The following is an 18,044-nucleotide window of genomic DNA, read 5'->3' on the forward strand; positions in this document are numbered from 1 at the left end:
TTCCCAATCAGAGAGATCGAGCGATCTATTAAAGTTCTGCATCCATTTTATCATACATTCTTTTATCTGCTCAGTCTCAGTTTCATACTTCAGTAATAGCTTATAAATTCTGCCTAATAAATGATCAGTGTTTCGGGTGATTAATTCTTCAAATTCAGTCAAATCTCCAAGTTTCCCACCCTGTAACTGTAACTCTTTCCGAACTATTGAGCTGATCTGAGCTTGTTGAAACCAGGATGCTTGTTGAGTTGATTGCCTGGAAGAAACTGATTTGTCCGAAGCTAAATATTGGGCCAAACTTTGTAAGGAGTATAGACTACCTCACCAAAAGTTATAGAAGAAAATTCTTCTTCATGGAAATAAACATTCAGTTTTAAGGCCAAAGGTGATAATCTAGGACTTACATTCCATCTAATCCTATATTCTGTTGCCATCAGGGCAAGTACAACACATAAAGGGATCTGCCTCTGCACATGGAAAGAATCTGTATGGTGCAATTTGTGAACAGTGCACACTCTGGCTGTGTTCATGTCTACTAAGCCCCAACTGTGAGCAATCCTGAAGCAATTGCTTCAGAACCAATAACTGACACCTTTGCCGTGCCAATGTATTTAAGAAGTTTCACTTAAAAATTGAATTAATTGCTATAAATACCACTTTATGCTCGACAGCATGTCAAATAGGAATGATACACTTCTCTGAACAAGTCCGAGAATTAATAGCACAAACACACCCTCTATTCCACAGAAGGACCCTGGGCCAGCCAGCCAGCGCTGCTTATGATTGGCTCCACCAGTAAATCTGACACACCCTATTTTTGTAATAGATAAGTTTGCTTGAGAAGAGTTAAAGGTGATGAATTATTTACAGTGATCATTTGCACAGTGGTTTGGAAGGCTAAAAACTGTTGCAACTAAGGCAATAGCCCCAATACATTCTTCATAACAATTCTGAAATGGAACCAATTTGAAAGGATTCTGAGAATTATAGTTCTGTGATAGTGGGCTAGGAATTTTCAGCTCCAGCTCAGCAACTTCCCAGAATTCCTTCAAACTGGTTTAATTTCAAAATGGTTTTGAAGAGTGCAGTGTGGTGGCTAGAGCTTGTGTTTCAGCAACAAGTGCCATGAAGCATGCATGTGCAACCCAAAACACTGAAGATTCTAAATTAATACTTAACAGATACATGCTATTTTATTTATACTATTTTATTTTAATCATACACTCAGAGGCATGTGTAATACGTGAAAAAGCTAACCAGTAAAGAAAAGAGGACTAAATATAAATGATTGTTGTAACTGTAATAGTTAACTTTTCAAAGTAATGGCTGGGATTCTGACCATCAAGTCAACCATCATGATGGGTCTGCTCTAAGTAAGACCAAGTCAGGATCCCAACCTATATATAAACTAGGAAAAAAAATACCACCACCATCCACATAGACTATAATCTAGTTCCCCAGTGCCTGGGCTAGGTAAGGACTCCTTTGGAGCAAACATGAGGCCCACACACGTACGAGTATACAGTGTACACAGGTACATGCTGAACATAGGTAGTGTCATGGTATGCTGAATACAGGTGCAGAAGTACCTGCACTCAGGTGCATCCTATCTGCACCATGCATTTGAAGGGCCTGCATCCAGGTTCACTTTTAAAATAAACACAGCTATAGCCATTCACACAAACACATGTATGAGTGTACAGATATCTATACACTTGTACAACATGTCTGAATTGGGTTATGGTAACACACTCTCATTGAAGCTGTGCCTAGTACAGTGCCTGTGCTTAAGTGAACACTTGAATATTGGCCAACATGCAGATTAGCCCCACAACAACATGCCAGAGGTTTTCATCATGTGAGGGGGCAGATGTTTTTCAGCAATATCCCCCCCCCCCACCTCCCTCTACAGTCATCTGTGCTTCTTGAAAGTATGTAACTGAGGGTCCTTCAACACAGTGTCAGGAGGAACAGTTGACTGCAGAGGGAACAGGGTGATAACTGAAAATCACACCCACCTACCCTGGTTGACAAAAAACCCTTGCATACTGATGCAAGGGTTATCAGCATGTCAGCCTCCGTATTTGACAAATTGATTGCCCCCCATAATGTTGATTTGGAAACCTGTAACTGAAAATAATACAGACTTCATTCCAAAGTTAGTAACTAGAACTTGATTGGGGTTGATTCATAAATATTTGTGATATATCAGAGAGGGGACATGAGAAGGCATTAAGACATAATTAATCATACAGCAGTAAGAGGGTATTGTCTGAAGTGTGGTATCACATGCTTCTTCTGCACAGTCATTTACTACAGTGTTTCTCAAACTTTTTGGAGTCAAGGACCGCTAAATTCTTCGTGCAGAGTTTCAAGGACCGCTACATTCTTCATGCGCAGTTTCCCGGACCAGCAGTTAGTAAAGGGGTTTCAAGTCTGTCTGTCTGTCTGTCTATCAGACTTCTATACTGCCCAAAACTTGCATCTCTGGGCAGTTTAGAATGAAAATAATATAAGCATTAAAATAATAAAATTTGGAATCTTTTGCAAACATTGAATATTAGGGGTTCTTAACCTTGGGTCCCTCAGTTAAACTCCCATAACCCCCAACAACAATGGCATTTGGCTATTATGGCTGGGAATTATGGGAGTAGAAGTCCACCAACGTCTGGGTACCCAAGGTTGAGAACCCCTGAATCTAAAAGCCTGGGTGAACAAATTTGTCTCCAGTATGTCTGGAGTGGAGGTGCTTGTGATTACTCAATGGAGAGGGGATGTTGGGCCATTAGAAAAATTCAAAAGCTACATGGGGCCAATGAAAACAACATACAAGCAAGCCCCACTGATGCAAGAGGGAAACAGTGTTCCCTCTCAAGGCGCCTCGACCACAACAGGCAGCTGGGTTTCAATCAACCAACCTTTGGCTGCAAACAATGAGCATGCAAGAACCAGCAGCCCTTCAAGTGGCGCCCACTGCCATACTTTTTCCTCCATGCCCCCGCATCGCATACAGTTTGAAGCTGTAAAGATAGGGAATAAGATAGCTGTAGGAAGATCTCAGCAGCACGTGGAGGCAAGGCACAAGAAGGGTCCCATGCCTCCGTGATACTCTTCCTCTTCCGTGCCATGTGCAAAATTGAGGAAGTGAGTGCCTTGATTTCAGTTGGGGGTGGGTTGACTCCCAGTCAGGGACCGGCACTCAACCCTTCGGGGACCGGCAGCGGTCCAGGGACCGGTGGTTGAGAAACACTGATTTACTACATGACCACTCACTGCAAACATATACATGTCCTTGCTTTTCCTTGTCTCCCCCTTTTCACATGACTAACCACTTGACTAACATGGTTACTCAGTGTCAGGTTTTTTTTTGTTTTACATTTGTCAGTAAAAGACATTCCTTACACAGTATATAATAAACCGAGTTATACCAACAGGCATTAAAATGTAGCTTGGAGTGTCATGATCTCTCATATTTTGCGGGTAGGATCTGTACAACAGTGACACATTCTGATAGGAAGGAAAGGGTTTAAACAGATTAAAATGTGATTCACAGATGGTCTAATTTTTTGAATTCCACCTGAATTCAGAATACCAAGTTTTTCCTGAAAGCTAGTCTGGTTCAGAAACAGATTAAAAAAAAAAAAAAAGGAAACAGCAAAGACCCCTAAATAAATCTGAATGCACCAATTTGCCACTTATTAGCTAAAAGGATCTATACCAAAGCAATGCAATTCATGACAATCCACTACTCTGATACAGGATGAGCAAAAAGCTTGAATATATGTAAAAATATGAACATCACCTAGATTGTTCTCTCCTCCAGGTGCAGACAGAAATGGTTACAACTCTGAGCTTTTAACAGCAGCCCTCTCACAGTAAAAGGTGTAAGATCTTTACATGACTATTTGCTCCTCTTCGCCCTATTCTGCAGCCTGACACAGCCTCTCCGCTTTGCCTAATGGTAGGGCTGACCTTGGACTTGGGAGGAATCAGTCAGACGACATTTTGCAGAAGCAGCGCAAAGACCCCTAGAAGTGCTTTGTGGGTAGCTGCAAGCAATAAAAGACAACCAGCTGTGTATTTCGTAGCAGCCTCTTGTATTACAGGCTTCTCTATTCCTGAATCCAAAATAACTCCCAGAAAATATTGTGAAAATACCTCCAAAAAAAAACCCTTGCTGGCGATTTTTAACCATAAAAGCTTGTTATGGTTTAGCAATTGATGTAAGTGTTGCTGGCATATTACAGAAAGAATTCTAAAGCTTTTCGATTCAGGTGCATCGTCATTGCTGTCAAGCAGCACTTTTCTCTATAAAGCTCTATAGCACCCTCTGGTGTTTCCATTAAATGTCCAACACTACAGCAATATGCTCATGCTATTTTTTTTAAAACATACATCATAGAAAGTTTCATGATAGTAACTGAGATGCTAGTCACTCAATGTAATCTTACACGGCTGCCAAACACTTTGTGCTAAAAGCTCTGGAGGGCAAATGTAGTTTACTCCACCACAAACTTATATCCATTTTATAAACATCCAAAGTGACTGGCAATTTTTGAGAATTATGAGAAAAATGGGCTGGAATGTTGATATTCCCTACAATCGTTTGAATCCAAAGAAGGATCCATACATAGGCATGCATAAGAGACGGCTGAATAGTCAGCTGGAGTTTTGCTTACTCTTTTTTCCTATAGTGTTCCCACTGAAAGTGAGGTTAGCTGCCTTTAATAGGGAATAGTCACTCTCTTCTACAGTGGGATCTCTTGTAATGAAAACAGCAAGCAAAATTATTTGACTATTTAGGCTTGACAAATTCAAATTCAGCTTGCACCAAAATATGAATGTTTGGGTATTTCACAGACATCACTGTTCTCCAGGGTGTTTTCCAGACTACGAGATTTGCAGTGGTTAATGCGTTGCAAACTGTGACGGAATAGTTTAATGGTTTCAAAACGAGAGTAAAGGGTTTTTTAATGCTTCATTGTAAGCTGGTGGCCATTCTTATTTTCCATGCCCTGAAACGTGTTTTCCAGGCAAGAGTGTCCATATTCTCTTTGAAATGCAGTTATCTGCCCCTCCTCCTGCTCCAATGGAGTCGTACAATGTGTGTGACGTGATTTCTTTTTTAAAAAATTAATAAATGGGGGGGGGAGGGCGGTGCGGCAAAAGGAAATGCTGTGGTGAAACTGGAAGGGGGAAGATAGGTACTGGCATGCCTGGGTGGGTGCTCTCTTCCATGGCAGCAGCCAGCAGCCCCTCAGCTCTCCCCACTGAGCTGAGGTGGGCCTGCGGGCAGCTTCACCGAGTTGAGCAGGCTGCTTGCCGCTCACTAGCCGCCTCTCCCCCAAGAGCAGAGATGGGCACGCAGGCAGCCTCGCTGTGCAGAGCAGGCTGGCCACCACTCCCCCCCCCCCAGAGCTGAGGCAGGTGTGTGGGCAGCCTCACTGAGTGGAGTAGGCTGCTCACTACTTCCTGGCCACCACCTCTCCCCCCCCCCCCCGAGCCAAGGTGGGCACGCAGGCAGCCTTGCTGCACGGAGCAGGCCCTTCACCTCTCACTGGTCACAGCTGCTCCCCCCTGTACATATGGCGGTGGCTGTGCCAGCTGCCGTGCCTCTGGGAGCCGAGGTGGGTGAGCGGAGCAGACTTCTCACCATTCGCTGCCTTGGCTGCTCTTCACTGACTCCCCTCTGGATGGCGCGGCCAGCAGGAGGCTGGAGCCAAGCGATCAGTGAGGCAGGCTGCCCACTGCTCGCATCCCTGCCATGGCACTACCACCATGGGGCCCTCCAAATTCGGATCAACCCATGGTGGGGTGATCAGTGTCCCACCCTAAGGATGTGCCTGTTTCTGGCAGAGCCTCACTAGGGTTGGGGAGCCGTGAGGCTTTCTCCTCTCCGCCTTCGCCCTTGCTGCTTCCTTCCTGCCAGGCCTTCTCCAGAGGAGGGAGGATGGCGGTGGCGGCACCCCCCCAATAAATAAATAAATAGGAGGGAAGAGGCGGAGGGGAAGCCAGCGCTCCTCCAGTGAGGGCTGTGGAATTGCACAGAAGTAAATGAATCATGATTCAGTTCAATGGGCTTCCTTTTAAGTAAGTGACTGTCCCTCTCTCCCTGCCCTTTGCCTTGTAGGATTTATTATTTATTTATTTAACATATTTGTATACCACCCAAAATGCAAGTTTCTGGGCAGCTTACAATGAAACAATAAAACAACAACTTAAAAGGTTAAAACATTGCAACAATTTAAAATTTAAAACAATGTTAAAACTATTAAAAATCAAACTATTAAAACAGTATCTAATTAAAAGCCTGAGTGAACAAATGTATCCTGACTGCCTTTTTTAAAGTTGCAAGAGATGGGGAAGCTCTTAAGCAAGTGGGATTGCCCAGAACTAAATGATTTAGTTCAATGGGCTTCCTCTTCAGTAAAAAGTGCACGAGAAAGGGATGGATTCAGAAATCTGCTCAGCTGCACTAGTATGAGCCTCTGACCAAAGTAGCAAATTAAAAGGGGAATGCACAAAAGATCCCTGGTGGAAAAATAATAATAAAACCCTTCCGGTCTCTTCCTTCCCCTTCTGTCTTGAGAAGTTCAAAGTTATGTTGGGAGCAAGTGGAGGAGGAGGGAGGCGTGGGGTGCAGAGAGTTCTCCCTGCCTGTTTATCTCCCCAGGCGAGGTGAGGGGACGGAGAAGGGGGGGGGAGACAAAGAGCTGTCTACACTGCAAAATACTACAATGAATAAAATGCAGGGCAAGGCTCCCTACAACGGAAAAATACAGCTACTTTCCTGCATTTATTTATTTATTAAATTTATACCCCGCCCAAACCTACATCTATGGGCGGCTAACAACAATTAAAACACATATAAAAGTTAAAACAATTTACAATGTTGTAGGGCAAAAATGCATCATTAAAATTTGAATCAAGGCATTGGAAATGTGAACATACCCTGCTTACAACGCAGCGACACTGATGTGGGAAACACAGGCAATCTGGAGGACAACTTAGTGGATGTGGTGTGAGTACATTCCAGTGTGTCATCTCGAAAACACCCAGGAGATGCTGTCTGGCATGTCTGGCTTTGCCCTACCAAGGCTCAAGCATCAATGTAATGCTTTGTGTACTGGGAGAATTTCAAAAATATGGTTGAAGAGCTGGAAATGTTAACAATTCTTATGGACTGATAACCGAAGCACCTGCGGGCAAGAGGGGGAGGTATCAGCCATCTCAGAGTAATCTGCAGTTAAGTCAGTTTCACAAAAATCGGAAGGGGGGGGGATGAAGGTGGACAAAACCACTCAATACTACCCTAGTGTAACTCAATGGAGTGGGACATTTGTATAATCAAAGAGCATTTGACAATCAGGTGGGCAGACCGAATGGAACCCGGTGGGGATGGGGGGTGGGGAGGGAGGGAAGGAGGGCTTGAACAAAAAGCACAGGAAATTTCTGAGTTTGGAAAACACTCTCAAGACAAAGACAGAAGGGATTATGAATGAGGGGAAAAGGTATCAAACTCTTAAGTTTTCCCACCAGCCATTTCATACCTTTGTTTCTGAGGAGGAAGGGGTTTGACACATTCAAGGTATGTATGCATGTGTGCAGGCACCTCCCCCACTCCATATAGTTATGCCCCCAAATAACAGAAAGACAACTGTATTGTGTGAACTCTCCTGAAGAATGGAGGGGCGATACACTAATCCCTGGATATAACCCATTCCTACAACCCTTCCTACAGCCTCAGCAAATATTGATGAGAACATTAAATTGACCCCTCACCAGCTATTAGCTCTTGAAACTTAAACAGGATAAAAATGTACCCAGAAATCCTAGAAAACAAGGGAAAAAATAAAATTTACATATGCATGTAAAGTTAGAGTAGGACTCCTGTCTTTGTTGCTAAATTCTGTTTTTTCCTCATCATCCTCAGCCACAGGCTCAATCAACACAGGAACTCCTGGGATATGCTGCAACATCTTGTTGTGTGTCCACACTTGTTTCAATCATAATACATTATATAAAAATTAAAATAATGCAGACTTCCTTAGATTTTCCTGGGCAAATCTTGAAGCGTTCACATTTTAACATGCATTTTTAACTGATTTTCAACACATATATTTTAGAGTATCACCCCAAAGAGGAAAAAAGAAAACAACACACCTGCATATCATCTTGAGGAAGGAGGAGGAGAACGATTTTACTCATTGAACATGGTCTCTAAAGTCTCTAAACCCATGCACTCCCTCCTCCCTTTACTTCTTTAGCTTGTGTTCTGTCAGCATCCTGGTTCCATGGCTCATCCAAATCTGAGAGCAATGTTTATTAAACCCGGTTTAATAGATGGTTTACGCTGGACCTCTATTGTCACTCCCTACCTTCTTAATCTGCTTTTATTCGTGTTTCAACTGCTTGTATACTTTTATACCATTTGGGGCATTCTACAGAGGAAAAGCACACTGCAAAAGTTAAAATAAGAACTATGGTTCACAAACCAGGACATGAATCTGAAACTTAACTCTGGGTTTACAGCCTGGCTTGTGACAACCCACAGTTGTGGTTAAAGAAATGAGCATATCAGTACTGGAACTCTAAACTGGACCTCAAGCGTTAAGGCGATGGTGGGGAAAAGAGAATGTGTTTGGGCTTGGGGGAGGGGGGCTCAAGTCACACTCCTAAACAAAGTTAGCCATGGTTTGTTGTTTATGTTAACACAACCCACTGTCCTTGTTATATTGTTCATTTTGGTTTATATTTGAGGCCTGGCCCTTTGATTGAAAGAGGAGTTCCCCCTACCCGTTTTGTTATTTTGCTCCCCACCCCGGCTACAGCACATGAACCAGTAATACCGTAAGTTAACTTTATGCCAAACTTGTACTAACTTAATGAAAGGGTAACACCAGAACAAGCCACTCCTAAATAATAATAAAAGATTTTAAAAATAGAATCCTTTTTAAAGATACACATATATAAATCATATTGTTCTGGTTCATCTTACATCAGCCAAGTAAATGAGGACAGAGGACTTCAATGAACTGGCCCAATTCAGAGAGATTCAGAAACCATTAAATGAAACCATTAACATCTGAGGTGTTAAGAGTGGACTGTACCACAGGTGCTGATATTGACCTTTAAAGCCCTACATGGCTTGGGGACGGGGTACCTGTTGGACCGCATTCGCCCATATGCATCTGCCAGGGCCCTCCGATCATCATCTCAGGCCCTGCTCATGACCCCGCCACTAACAGAGATTTGGTTGGCGGGTACTAGAGACAAGGCCTTTTCGGTTGTGGTCCCTCAGCTTTGGAACGCCTTTCCTGAAGAGCTTCGCCATACTCTCTCCCTCAGTGTTTTTAAAAAACATCTTAAAACACACCTTTTTAAGGAGGCTTTTTAATATCATTTTGTTATATTTGGTAGGTTCTTTAGTTTTTTATAATTTTCAGTTTTAATTTGAACCTAATGATTGTTTTTAATCTGACTTTAAAAAAAATTATTACTTGTATCTGTGTCTATGTTATTGTTGTAAGCCACCCCAAGCAGTATTGCACTGGAGGGGAAGGGTATACATATTCTAAATAAATAATACCACTTAAGACTGTGGAAATGTTTGCATTTTTTAAATATTTGTCAACAAAAAGAGCCTGCAAGTAGTAAACTAGCACAGTAGGAAGAAGCAGAGATGTGTGTTTTCTGGAAAAGTTTCTGGAAGTGTTTCCCATGCATTTCCCCCCTAAACTGTATAACATTTGTATCCCTCCCACCCCACTAATGTCCTAGATTGTTATATGATGTGATGTGTTTGACTTACTTATTTAGTTTTTAATTTTTTTTAAACTACCATATTAATTTCCCACACTGTATCTCAGAAGTTTTTTAAAGTAGCCAAGCTGTTGAAAATTTCAACTGCTTGAAATATTCTATGTAGGGGGATCGGGGAGGGGTGTGTGTCAAGAAAAACACTTAATGTGGCTGAACTGCTATACTGAAACAAATACAAAGCTTTAATTAGAAAAAATATTTTAATTGAAATACTCAAATCTTTCATACACTTTCTAGGGACAATCACTTGAAAAACAGTAATTGCAACTTTGAAATGGTCAGACTTGCCTAATATTGCACTTGAATCCATTTATTGTTAGAAATGAATGTTACGAAACAGCACATCTGGACTAGCTCTGCACATGAGTTGCAATATGAGCTCCAGCTTGATCCTTGAGTGGGTGAAGGGGTGATTTTCACTGAATTCCCATTCCCTCTGAAGCCCACTGTACATCATCAAAATATATCCCTGAGAGTTACATGTCCCACAGGGGCATATTTTGGTGAGGCACAGTAGGATTCAGTGGGAAGGGAAGATGAGCAAAATTAACCCCTTCACCTGAAAAATTAACCCCTTCCCCTGCTCTAGCAACAGCGGAGAAATAAGGTGGAACTCACACTGCTGTATGTGCACAGCGCTAGTCTGTATGCTGGCCAATAGATTTTTAGAAATGGAAAATTTTCCAAGGAAAAATAATGTTGGGAAAGTTCTGGAAAAAATACCACCTCACACCTCTAGGGGAGGAGGTCAGGCTGAACTGTTCCATTCTTTCTGTAGTTGAAGTATATATTTGGCATGTGCACTCGTATTCAGTTCAAGTTCCCAAAGAACGACTAAATGGATCTTTCCCCTCTCCCCAATCCCTAGACTAGAAAACAACACAACAACAAACAGTTGGTGCCAGTGTTTCCTGTAACAGGGATTCCCAGATGTTGTGGATTACAACTCCCATAATCCCCAGGCAAATGCCACTGAAGCTGAGAATACTGGGAGTTGTAGTCCACAACATCTGGGAATTCCTGTTACAGGGAACACTGGTTGGGGCGTGTGTAAGTGGGGTGGTGGAGGTACAGGAACTCCTCAGTTTCCCACTACAAGCGCACACGTGTCATCAAGATGCAGAAAGCAGAACTGCAAAATCGAATGTACCCAAGTAAACCTACTTCAAAGGCAGCGTCAGCATGCGCTTTATCCCCTGAAATCCTCACGCAGGCACGTTGAAAGAAGCACAGCAAGAGAAACCCAACACACTTCAGGTCGCAGTAAAGGTAAATTAATCCCAACTGCCATCTCCATCACTCCCTCATGCTCTTCCTCCTCCTCCATACCCAAAGCCAGCGCTTAGGTGTTCGCGAGCGCACCTGGACTCCGTCCTCCTGGGATACGTCGCGCATTCCCTCCTCTAACCGAATTCTTATTAAACCAAGCCAAGAACTAGAGAGTGTCGCTTCTTCCTGTCTTCATCCAGCTCTATGGTCCTCACTACCCTCTGACGCAACTTCCAAGCTCCCCGCTAAGCCAATCGCGGCGCTCTGTGTGTACCCTGCGCCCGCCTTCATTGCCTACCAATACCGAGTTAACGAGTTGAGCCTGCCGCTGTCCGGCTTTCGCTTGCTCTTTCTGCGCAGGCGCGAGACCATGTCTGCTTGTACGGTGTGTTTTGCCCACCAGACGCCGACACAGCAGAGAGAGGGGAGGAGAGATGGCGGCGGATGTAGGGAAGGGAGCCGCTGGTAGACGCGCGCGGGATGCCCAGAGCGTGGCCGAGGAAGCGCCGTGAGGGCGCCGTCTCGAGGTGAAACCGTCCACCTTCCCCAGCCCGCCCCCGCTCGTGCCCCACAGCACACCGGAAAGAGAGCGCTGCCCCCCCCACCCGATCCGTCCGACCGTCCGTCCATTCTCCGAGCGCCGCTCAGCGCCGTCCAGGTCCACCGCGGACTGCTCGCCCGCCGGGAAGCTTTCTGGCTATTATGCCGAGCTCCTCCGCACCTCCCCGCCGCCTTAGCGGCGTCTTCGCCGCCCGGAGCTAATGCAGCGCCTTCTCCTGGCTCCCTCCGCTCCTGCCTCCTAGGGCCGCGCCGGGACCCGTGGGCCGCCCAGCCATGTATTTCCTGAGCGGGTGGCCCAAGAGGCTGCTGTGCCCTTTGAAGGCTCGGGAGCCCCCGCTCCGTATCCAGGCGGACCCTCTGAGGACTTTGTTCGCCGTGCTGTCCGCGTCTCAGCTCAGCATCTGGCACAACAGGGTGAGTTTCCTCCTCCTTCTCCGCTCCCCAAAGCCGGGCTCTGCTCTTCGGGTTTGGTTCGGTTTTTGCCTCCCCCCGCTCTGATCTTTCCCTGAGATCTCCGAGGCGGGTTCCTGAAAGAGTGCTCAGACCTGCGAAATCCTCCTGGGTGCAGAGACTTGTTCGACCCTGATGAGTTCTGTGCAGGACTCTGGGCAAGCCTCTCACTTTCACCTTCCCATCTCTGGCAGCAACTCCGAGAATAATTTGCCTACCTGGCAGGGATGTTGGGCTAGCTTTTAGTTGATGCCGGGCTATGCCGTTAAATTACCCTAGTGAAGGGGGATATTGAAAAGTGCTGGCTACACAGGCTCTGTGTGTTGTGGATGCAGAACTGGAGTTTAAATTTATGGCGGAACCTTTTGAAATGTCAGCATTTCTCTTTCCTGTGACTCCAAACTGACAGGTTTGTGGGTATTTCTCAATTGCATAAGTAGCTCTGGAAACAATTGCATATAGTATATTTAAAGAGACACTGTCCTACACAAATTGTGCCAATCTCTTAGCATAAATGGCTGTCGAAACTTTACCTTGTTCTTGTTTCATTTCTTTTAACGTAGGTACTCATTTCTCTCTAAAGCATTGGTTTGTCTGATTTACTTCCCAGTACTGTCTTCCATGATCAAAAGCACTGATTGATATTTGCAGTCTGTTCCCTGAACTTTTTAGAAGAAATAGTAGTGTTTTCCATCAGGCTCCTCTAATCTCACTGACTCCTGGGTGTCATAATCACTATGTGTATCTATGTTTTGATCACACATTGTCTCTATGGATAATCCCTTTGTATCTTTGTGGAAATCATGAAAGGCAGTAATTTAGGCCACACACCTGAAGCTGCTGTACCTTTACCTTTATGCCTTTATATTCTTAATCCAGTAGTTGGTGGATATCTGAATCATTGCATTATTGGGATGTGTGTGTGGAGATTGTGCAAGTTTATGTTCACTAGATATGCTCACCATATCTAGCATTCACTAGATATGAAAGAAATAATATCCTTTGAATTTTACACAAGGAGGGGTTGTTGTTTTTTTGCATCTTTCAGCCTTAGTTTGGCAATGACAGTTCTGCTGTCAGTCGATATCAACTTCACCATCTGGTGTTCATGCTTTAACAAAACAGGGTTGAGATTTCAAAGGCTACAGTGGAATGTGTGTTTATGTGCCATAAAATGGCAGTTTCACTAAAGTATCCCATCAGTCTGCTGCTGTGGCTTTAAGATCAAAACTACTCCAGTAGCATTGATTTAAATAAGAATGCAGTTAATAATAATTGTTTTTCAGCTTTTTAAAGCTTGGCTTTAGCAAAGTGCAACAAAGGAAGCTGAAATTCATATGCACTTTTGTTCCAAATGCCAGTATATTGCTTAGTTTCTTTCAGTGATACCTGTGATTTTACAATGGCATTTTGTAGTAATTCTAGCTGATTGTTCATCAGCTTTTGAGGATGTTAGCTTCAAACTATAAAGTGGCCAGTAGTTTGATGCAAAGCCACCTAATGGCACAATGGGGAAATGGCTTGACTAGCAAGCCAGAGGATGCTGGTTCAAATCTCCACTGGTATGCTTCCCAGACTGTGGGAAACACCTATATCGGGCAGCAGCAATATAGGAAGATGCTGTCCTGTATTCTACCAAAGACAACCATGGGGCTTTGTGGTTGCCAGGTGTCAACACTGACTTGATGACACACTTTACCTTTAAGTTGATGCAAGTCTGCCTTCCCTGTGATGCTGCCGCACTTCAGGACTGTGACCTTAAGCACACTTATGGCCAGTACTTTAATGCCATGTATTAAAGACAGTGTTATCTGCTTGGAACATAATCATTATTATAGCTCAAGTTGCCTGATCTCAAAAAAATGGATATTATAGAACTGGAGGCAGTACAGAAAGAGTTGTATCTAAATTACTAAAGAGTTAGATCATATTCCTCAAGAGGAATGTCTCTTGCATTTTTGTCTTTTTAGTTTGGAAAAATAATAATTGGGGGAGACCATAAAAGATAGTTGTAAAATTTGTATTATGGAGAAAATATTGTTTCACTGTCATAATATTTGGGGTCATCCAGTGAAGGTAAGGATAGGTTCAGGATGAACAAAACAATTACTCTTTCGTGCAGCATATAACTAACATAAAATTCAAAAGATGTTGTAGTGATGCCTTTTCTGCATGCGCACGTCACGCGCGAGCTTCATGTCTCCCCGGTAAATAAAGGGGTAAGTAGGGAGGCGTAAGTAAACCCTCCCCGCCCTTAAAGCTACCCCCTCCACCCGAACTGAACCGGCCAGGTCCGGACCGGTCCAGATGATCCGGAGGCCTTTACAATGGCCTCCGGACCGGTCTGGACCCATCCCTAATGTGCACCCCGATCTAAGAAGGCAACTCAAATGCCCCCGTGGGCTAGAACCAATCATGACAAGTGTTCAGAGGCGGAGGTCAACTTTCAGTGCATCATTGCATTAAAATTATTTCAAAAATAATGAAAGCAATTAGTTACTTCTGGATCTTTTCCCTTCATCAAGGGAGTCACAATAATTTTAACTAAGGCTAGTGGCCAGAATATAGGCTCTGTTCCTGCTCAGTCAGTGGGGCACCTGGGTACATGCCAGCCCCAAACAAATGCCAAGCTCTCTCTTCTCCCTAAATCACTGTTGCTTTCAGGCTGCAATCCTAGGCATGCTTCCTTGGGAGTAAGCCTCACTTGGATCACTGTGGGAATATTTCTGAGTAAACATGCATAAAGGTAAAGTGTGCCGTCAAGTCGATTTCAGCTCCTGGTGCCCACAGAGCCCTGTGGCTTTCTCTTGGTAGAATAAAGGAGGGGTTTACCATTGCCTCCAGTATGAGATGATGCCCTTCAGCGTCTTCCTATATCTCTGCTGCCCAACATAGGTGTTTCCGATAGTCCCATAGAACCGGCAACCTTCTGCTTGTTAATGAAGCATTTCCCCACTGTGCCAGATATGCATAGGATGGTACTATAAGGCAGCTTCAGAGAGGAGAGAAAGGCCCCTTGAAGAAGAGGGAACTAACTTAAAGTGAGGCCCTCTGCCTTTCTGGAGTTCTGTTGCTGTAGGTCATTCCTACCAGGGGGCCAGCAGTCCTGGCTTTATGTTGTGCAGACCTGTCTTAGATGATAGTTTTGTCCATTGCTGTTCATGATGGCTGAATGTAACTTCTGTTCAGATGCCACATACCTTAGATTACCATATGCTAGAGTCAAGCTAGTTCATGCTCCGTTTGTGAGCTTCCAGAGTCTGTGACTGTCCACTGTTAGAAACTGATTGCTAGACTAGAGACCACTGGTCTGTTCCTGAAAGGTATCACTTGTGTGTTTATACTAAACTAAAATAGTGCTTTGTGTGTTGGTGGTACACTTCCTCCTGTTCGCATGCTGGTGTCCTAGGACTGGATTGACAGGACTTTTTCAATAGGAAGAGGTCTAATTTCATGTTTAAAGATTGAATATCGAAAGTCTACTTGAATGTAACATGTTTGTGCCTCTTTTTCAGGAATTCAAGCTTTTAGACAGGAATAACCAAAATGGAATTTCTTCCTGTGAAAATTTTTAAGGCCTTGTCCTCAAACTTTGTTTTCTAAAACTCTGTTGTGAAATCTGTTGTCTGTGAACATGGTTGCATAGTAATCACAATTTTCAAGGCACAAAGGATAAAAAGAGTACTGTATACAGTTGTTTTTGGAATCAGCATGAAATATTGCCTTTTGTTCAATTTTACAACAGGGCAAGTAAGCTTTCTTAAATGTATTAACCTCCTGTCACTATACTGAGGAATCTTCTCACAGTTATATACATACAGCTGGGACACTAGACATTAGCAGCTTCATTTCTTGGCCTCCTCACAGAGTGAAGTGTCAAGTGGAGGGAGGAGTAAATGTGGTCACATGCATCGATGTATGTAGGATGTGTATACATGTTATGTTGCATGTGTGTACTGATTAGCATGTTGGGCTAAAACGAGGGAGGTTTGGGATCAGGTCTCCACTAAGTCAAGCAATTCTCTGGTTGACCTTGAAACTCTCAACTTAACCTTCACAGGGTTTTGCGAAGATAAAATGGGCAGGGGAGAGAATCGCTATCTCTGATGGAAGGGCAGAATAATATTAATAAATAATGTGATAAAGGGCTGTAGCTCAGTGGTGGAACACAGGTTTTGAATTCTTGAGATTCACAGTTCAGTCATAGGGTTTCTAGTTTGAAAAATTTCCTAGTAGCAGGACAGAAAGAATATCTTAGACCAGGGGGTGGGGGGAACCTTGGCCCTCCAGCTGTTGTTGAACTACAACTCCCATCATCCCCAGCCACAATTATTGTGGCTGAGGATGGTGGGAGTTGTGGTTCAAAAACAATTGGAGGGCCAAGATTCCCCACCCCTGTCTTAGACTTGGGGGGGGGGGGCGCACTGCTCTTTATAGGTGACAGCAGGGAACTATTTGGGCTGTTGATCTGAAACAGTAAGTTGCATTTAATACATGCATTGAAAGAGATTAAATATTAGTCAGTGGTTTATATTCTGGCCAAAAGCTAGATTAACCTTGCACTGATGCACCAGAAGCATGATGGGGAAGGGGCACGTGGGTGTGTTTGCAACTTCCCCTTTCCAATGCAGCCACTTGTGCCTCCTGAAATTATCTCACTGTGGGTGGGGGAATAGTGCTAGAGGAACTACAGTTCCCAAATGTCTGTGTCTTCTCAATGTGCCTGTGTACTTCCCAGCTGGGTCTGCAGGCTCCTGTTCCTGTAGAAAAGGCCTCCTCACAGAGCTGGAAATGTGAGGACCTGCATGAAGATGGCCATAGCGGGAGCAGCTGGCTTTGTGTGGCACCAGTGGGGTTCTGCAGATTCAATGGCGGCAGATTCTCCGATGCACAGATCTACCAGAGACTTAAACAAGATCAGTGGTCTGAGGAGAGGGGGATGTTTAATGGCCAGGATGTTGGTGCAGTGGCTGTAGGAGCTGGGCTGGTATACTTGCTCTGGCTGGTTGGAAGATTTAGTGAGGTGGAGCCTGATTGCATTATGTCTGGTGTGAACTTGAATTGTTTTGCCCAGCACATACGAAAACGTGGTTGCCTATAAGATCATGTACTGTTTTAAGGCAGACAATAACTGCTAACATATTCATTACAATGCTGCTACCACTATTCTGTATTTATTTATTTATTTAATAAAAATTATTAATAAGATAAAAAGAGATAGTATGATTACATTATCATTTCTTGAACTTCCAATGGTTATATACTACATATTACATATGACAATCCAAAATTCTGCTTCCACCCTTTGCCAACCTCCCCCTCATATTAGATATTACAAAAAATATATAAATAGTGTGCTAGTCAACTCTCAGTATTAAAAAACAACACCAAATCTTGGGTGTGAATGTTGACCCTGTGCTAAATTGTAATTTGTGAAAGGTTCCCAGGTTAACGCAAATATTTTATCTGAGGCATTCCACAGATAGGCAGTGACCTTTGCCATCAAGGCATATTCCCATAGCTTTAGTAGCCATTCATCCAAGGTCGGGGTTGCCTGTGACCACCAACTGGCAGCATAGAGAATCTGGGCAGCAGTAATCATAGGAACATAAGAAGCTGCCATATATGAGTGAGACCATTGGTGTATCTAGCTCAGTATTGTCTTCACAGATTGGCAGCAGCTTCTCCAAGGTTGCAGGCAGGAATCTCTCTCAGCCCTATCTTGGAGATGCCAGGGAAAGAACTTGAAACCTTCTGCTCTTCTCAGAGCGGCTTCATCCCCTGAGGGGAATATCTTGCAGTGCTCACACATCAAGTCTCCCATTCAGATGCAATAAGGGCAGACCCTGCTTAGCTATGGGGACAAGTCATGCTTGCTACCACAAGACCAGCTCTCCTCTCTCCTTATATCATATATAAGGACAACTCCGTGTATTTAGTAG

The 18,044-nt window shown here is 43.8% G+C and overlaps 1 protein-coding gene and 1 long non-coding RNA gene across 4 annotated transcripts in view; one reads left to right on the forward strand and one right to left on the reverse strand.

The window, feature by feature from the left end:
- Positions 1-6,961: 6,961 nt before the first annotated feature.
- LOC128345517 (uncharacterized) lies at positions 6,962-11,483 on the reverse strand. The gene is made up of 3 exons (XR_008316508.1): positions 10,987-11,483; positions 7,783-7,832; positions 6,962-7,199 (listed from the first exon to the last, which is right to left on the reverse strand). It is a non-coding gene; the product is annotated as an uncharacterized LOC128345517 (long non-coding RNA).
- The window catches only part of RIC1 (RIC1 homolog, RAB6A GEF complex partner 1), a 93,757-nt gene continuing 87,196 nt past the window's right edge, over positions 11,484-18,044 (forward strand). For 2 of the 3 annotated variants that reach the window (XM_053297563.1, XM_053297565.1), the window contains exon 1: positions 11,485-12,066. In XM_053297563.1, the coding sequence (XP_053153538.1) occupies positions 11,926-12,066 (141 nt within the window). In that variant the 5' untranslated portion in view covers positions 11,485-11,925. Of the gene's footprint in view, positions 12,067-18,044 lie in introns of all 3 variants that reach the window. The other variant, XM_053297564.1, reaches the window with a different exon arrangement.

Source organism: Hemicordylus capensis, chromosome 2 (assembly GCF_027244095.1).
Source record: "Hemicordylus capensis ecotype Gifberg chromosome 2, rHemCap1.1.pri, whole genome shotgun sequence".
NCBI classification, from domain to species: domain Eukaryota; kingdom Metazoa; phylum Chordata; class Lepidosauria; order Squamata; family Cordylidae; genus Hemicordylus; species Hemicordylus capensis.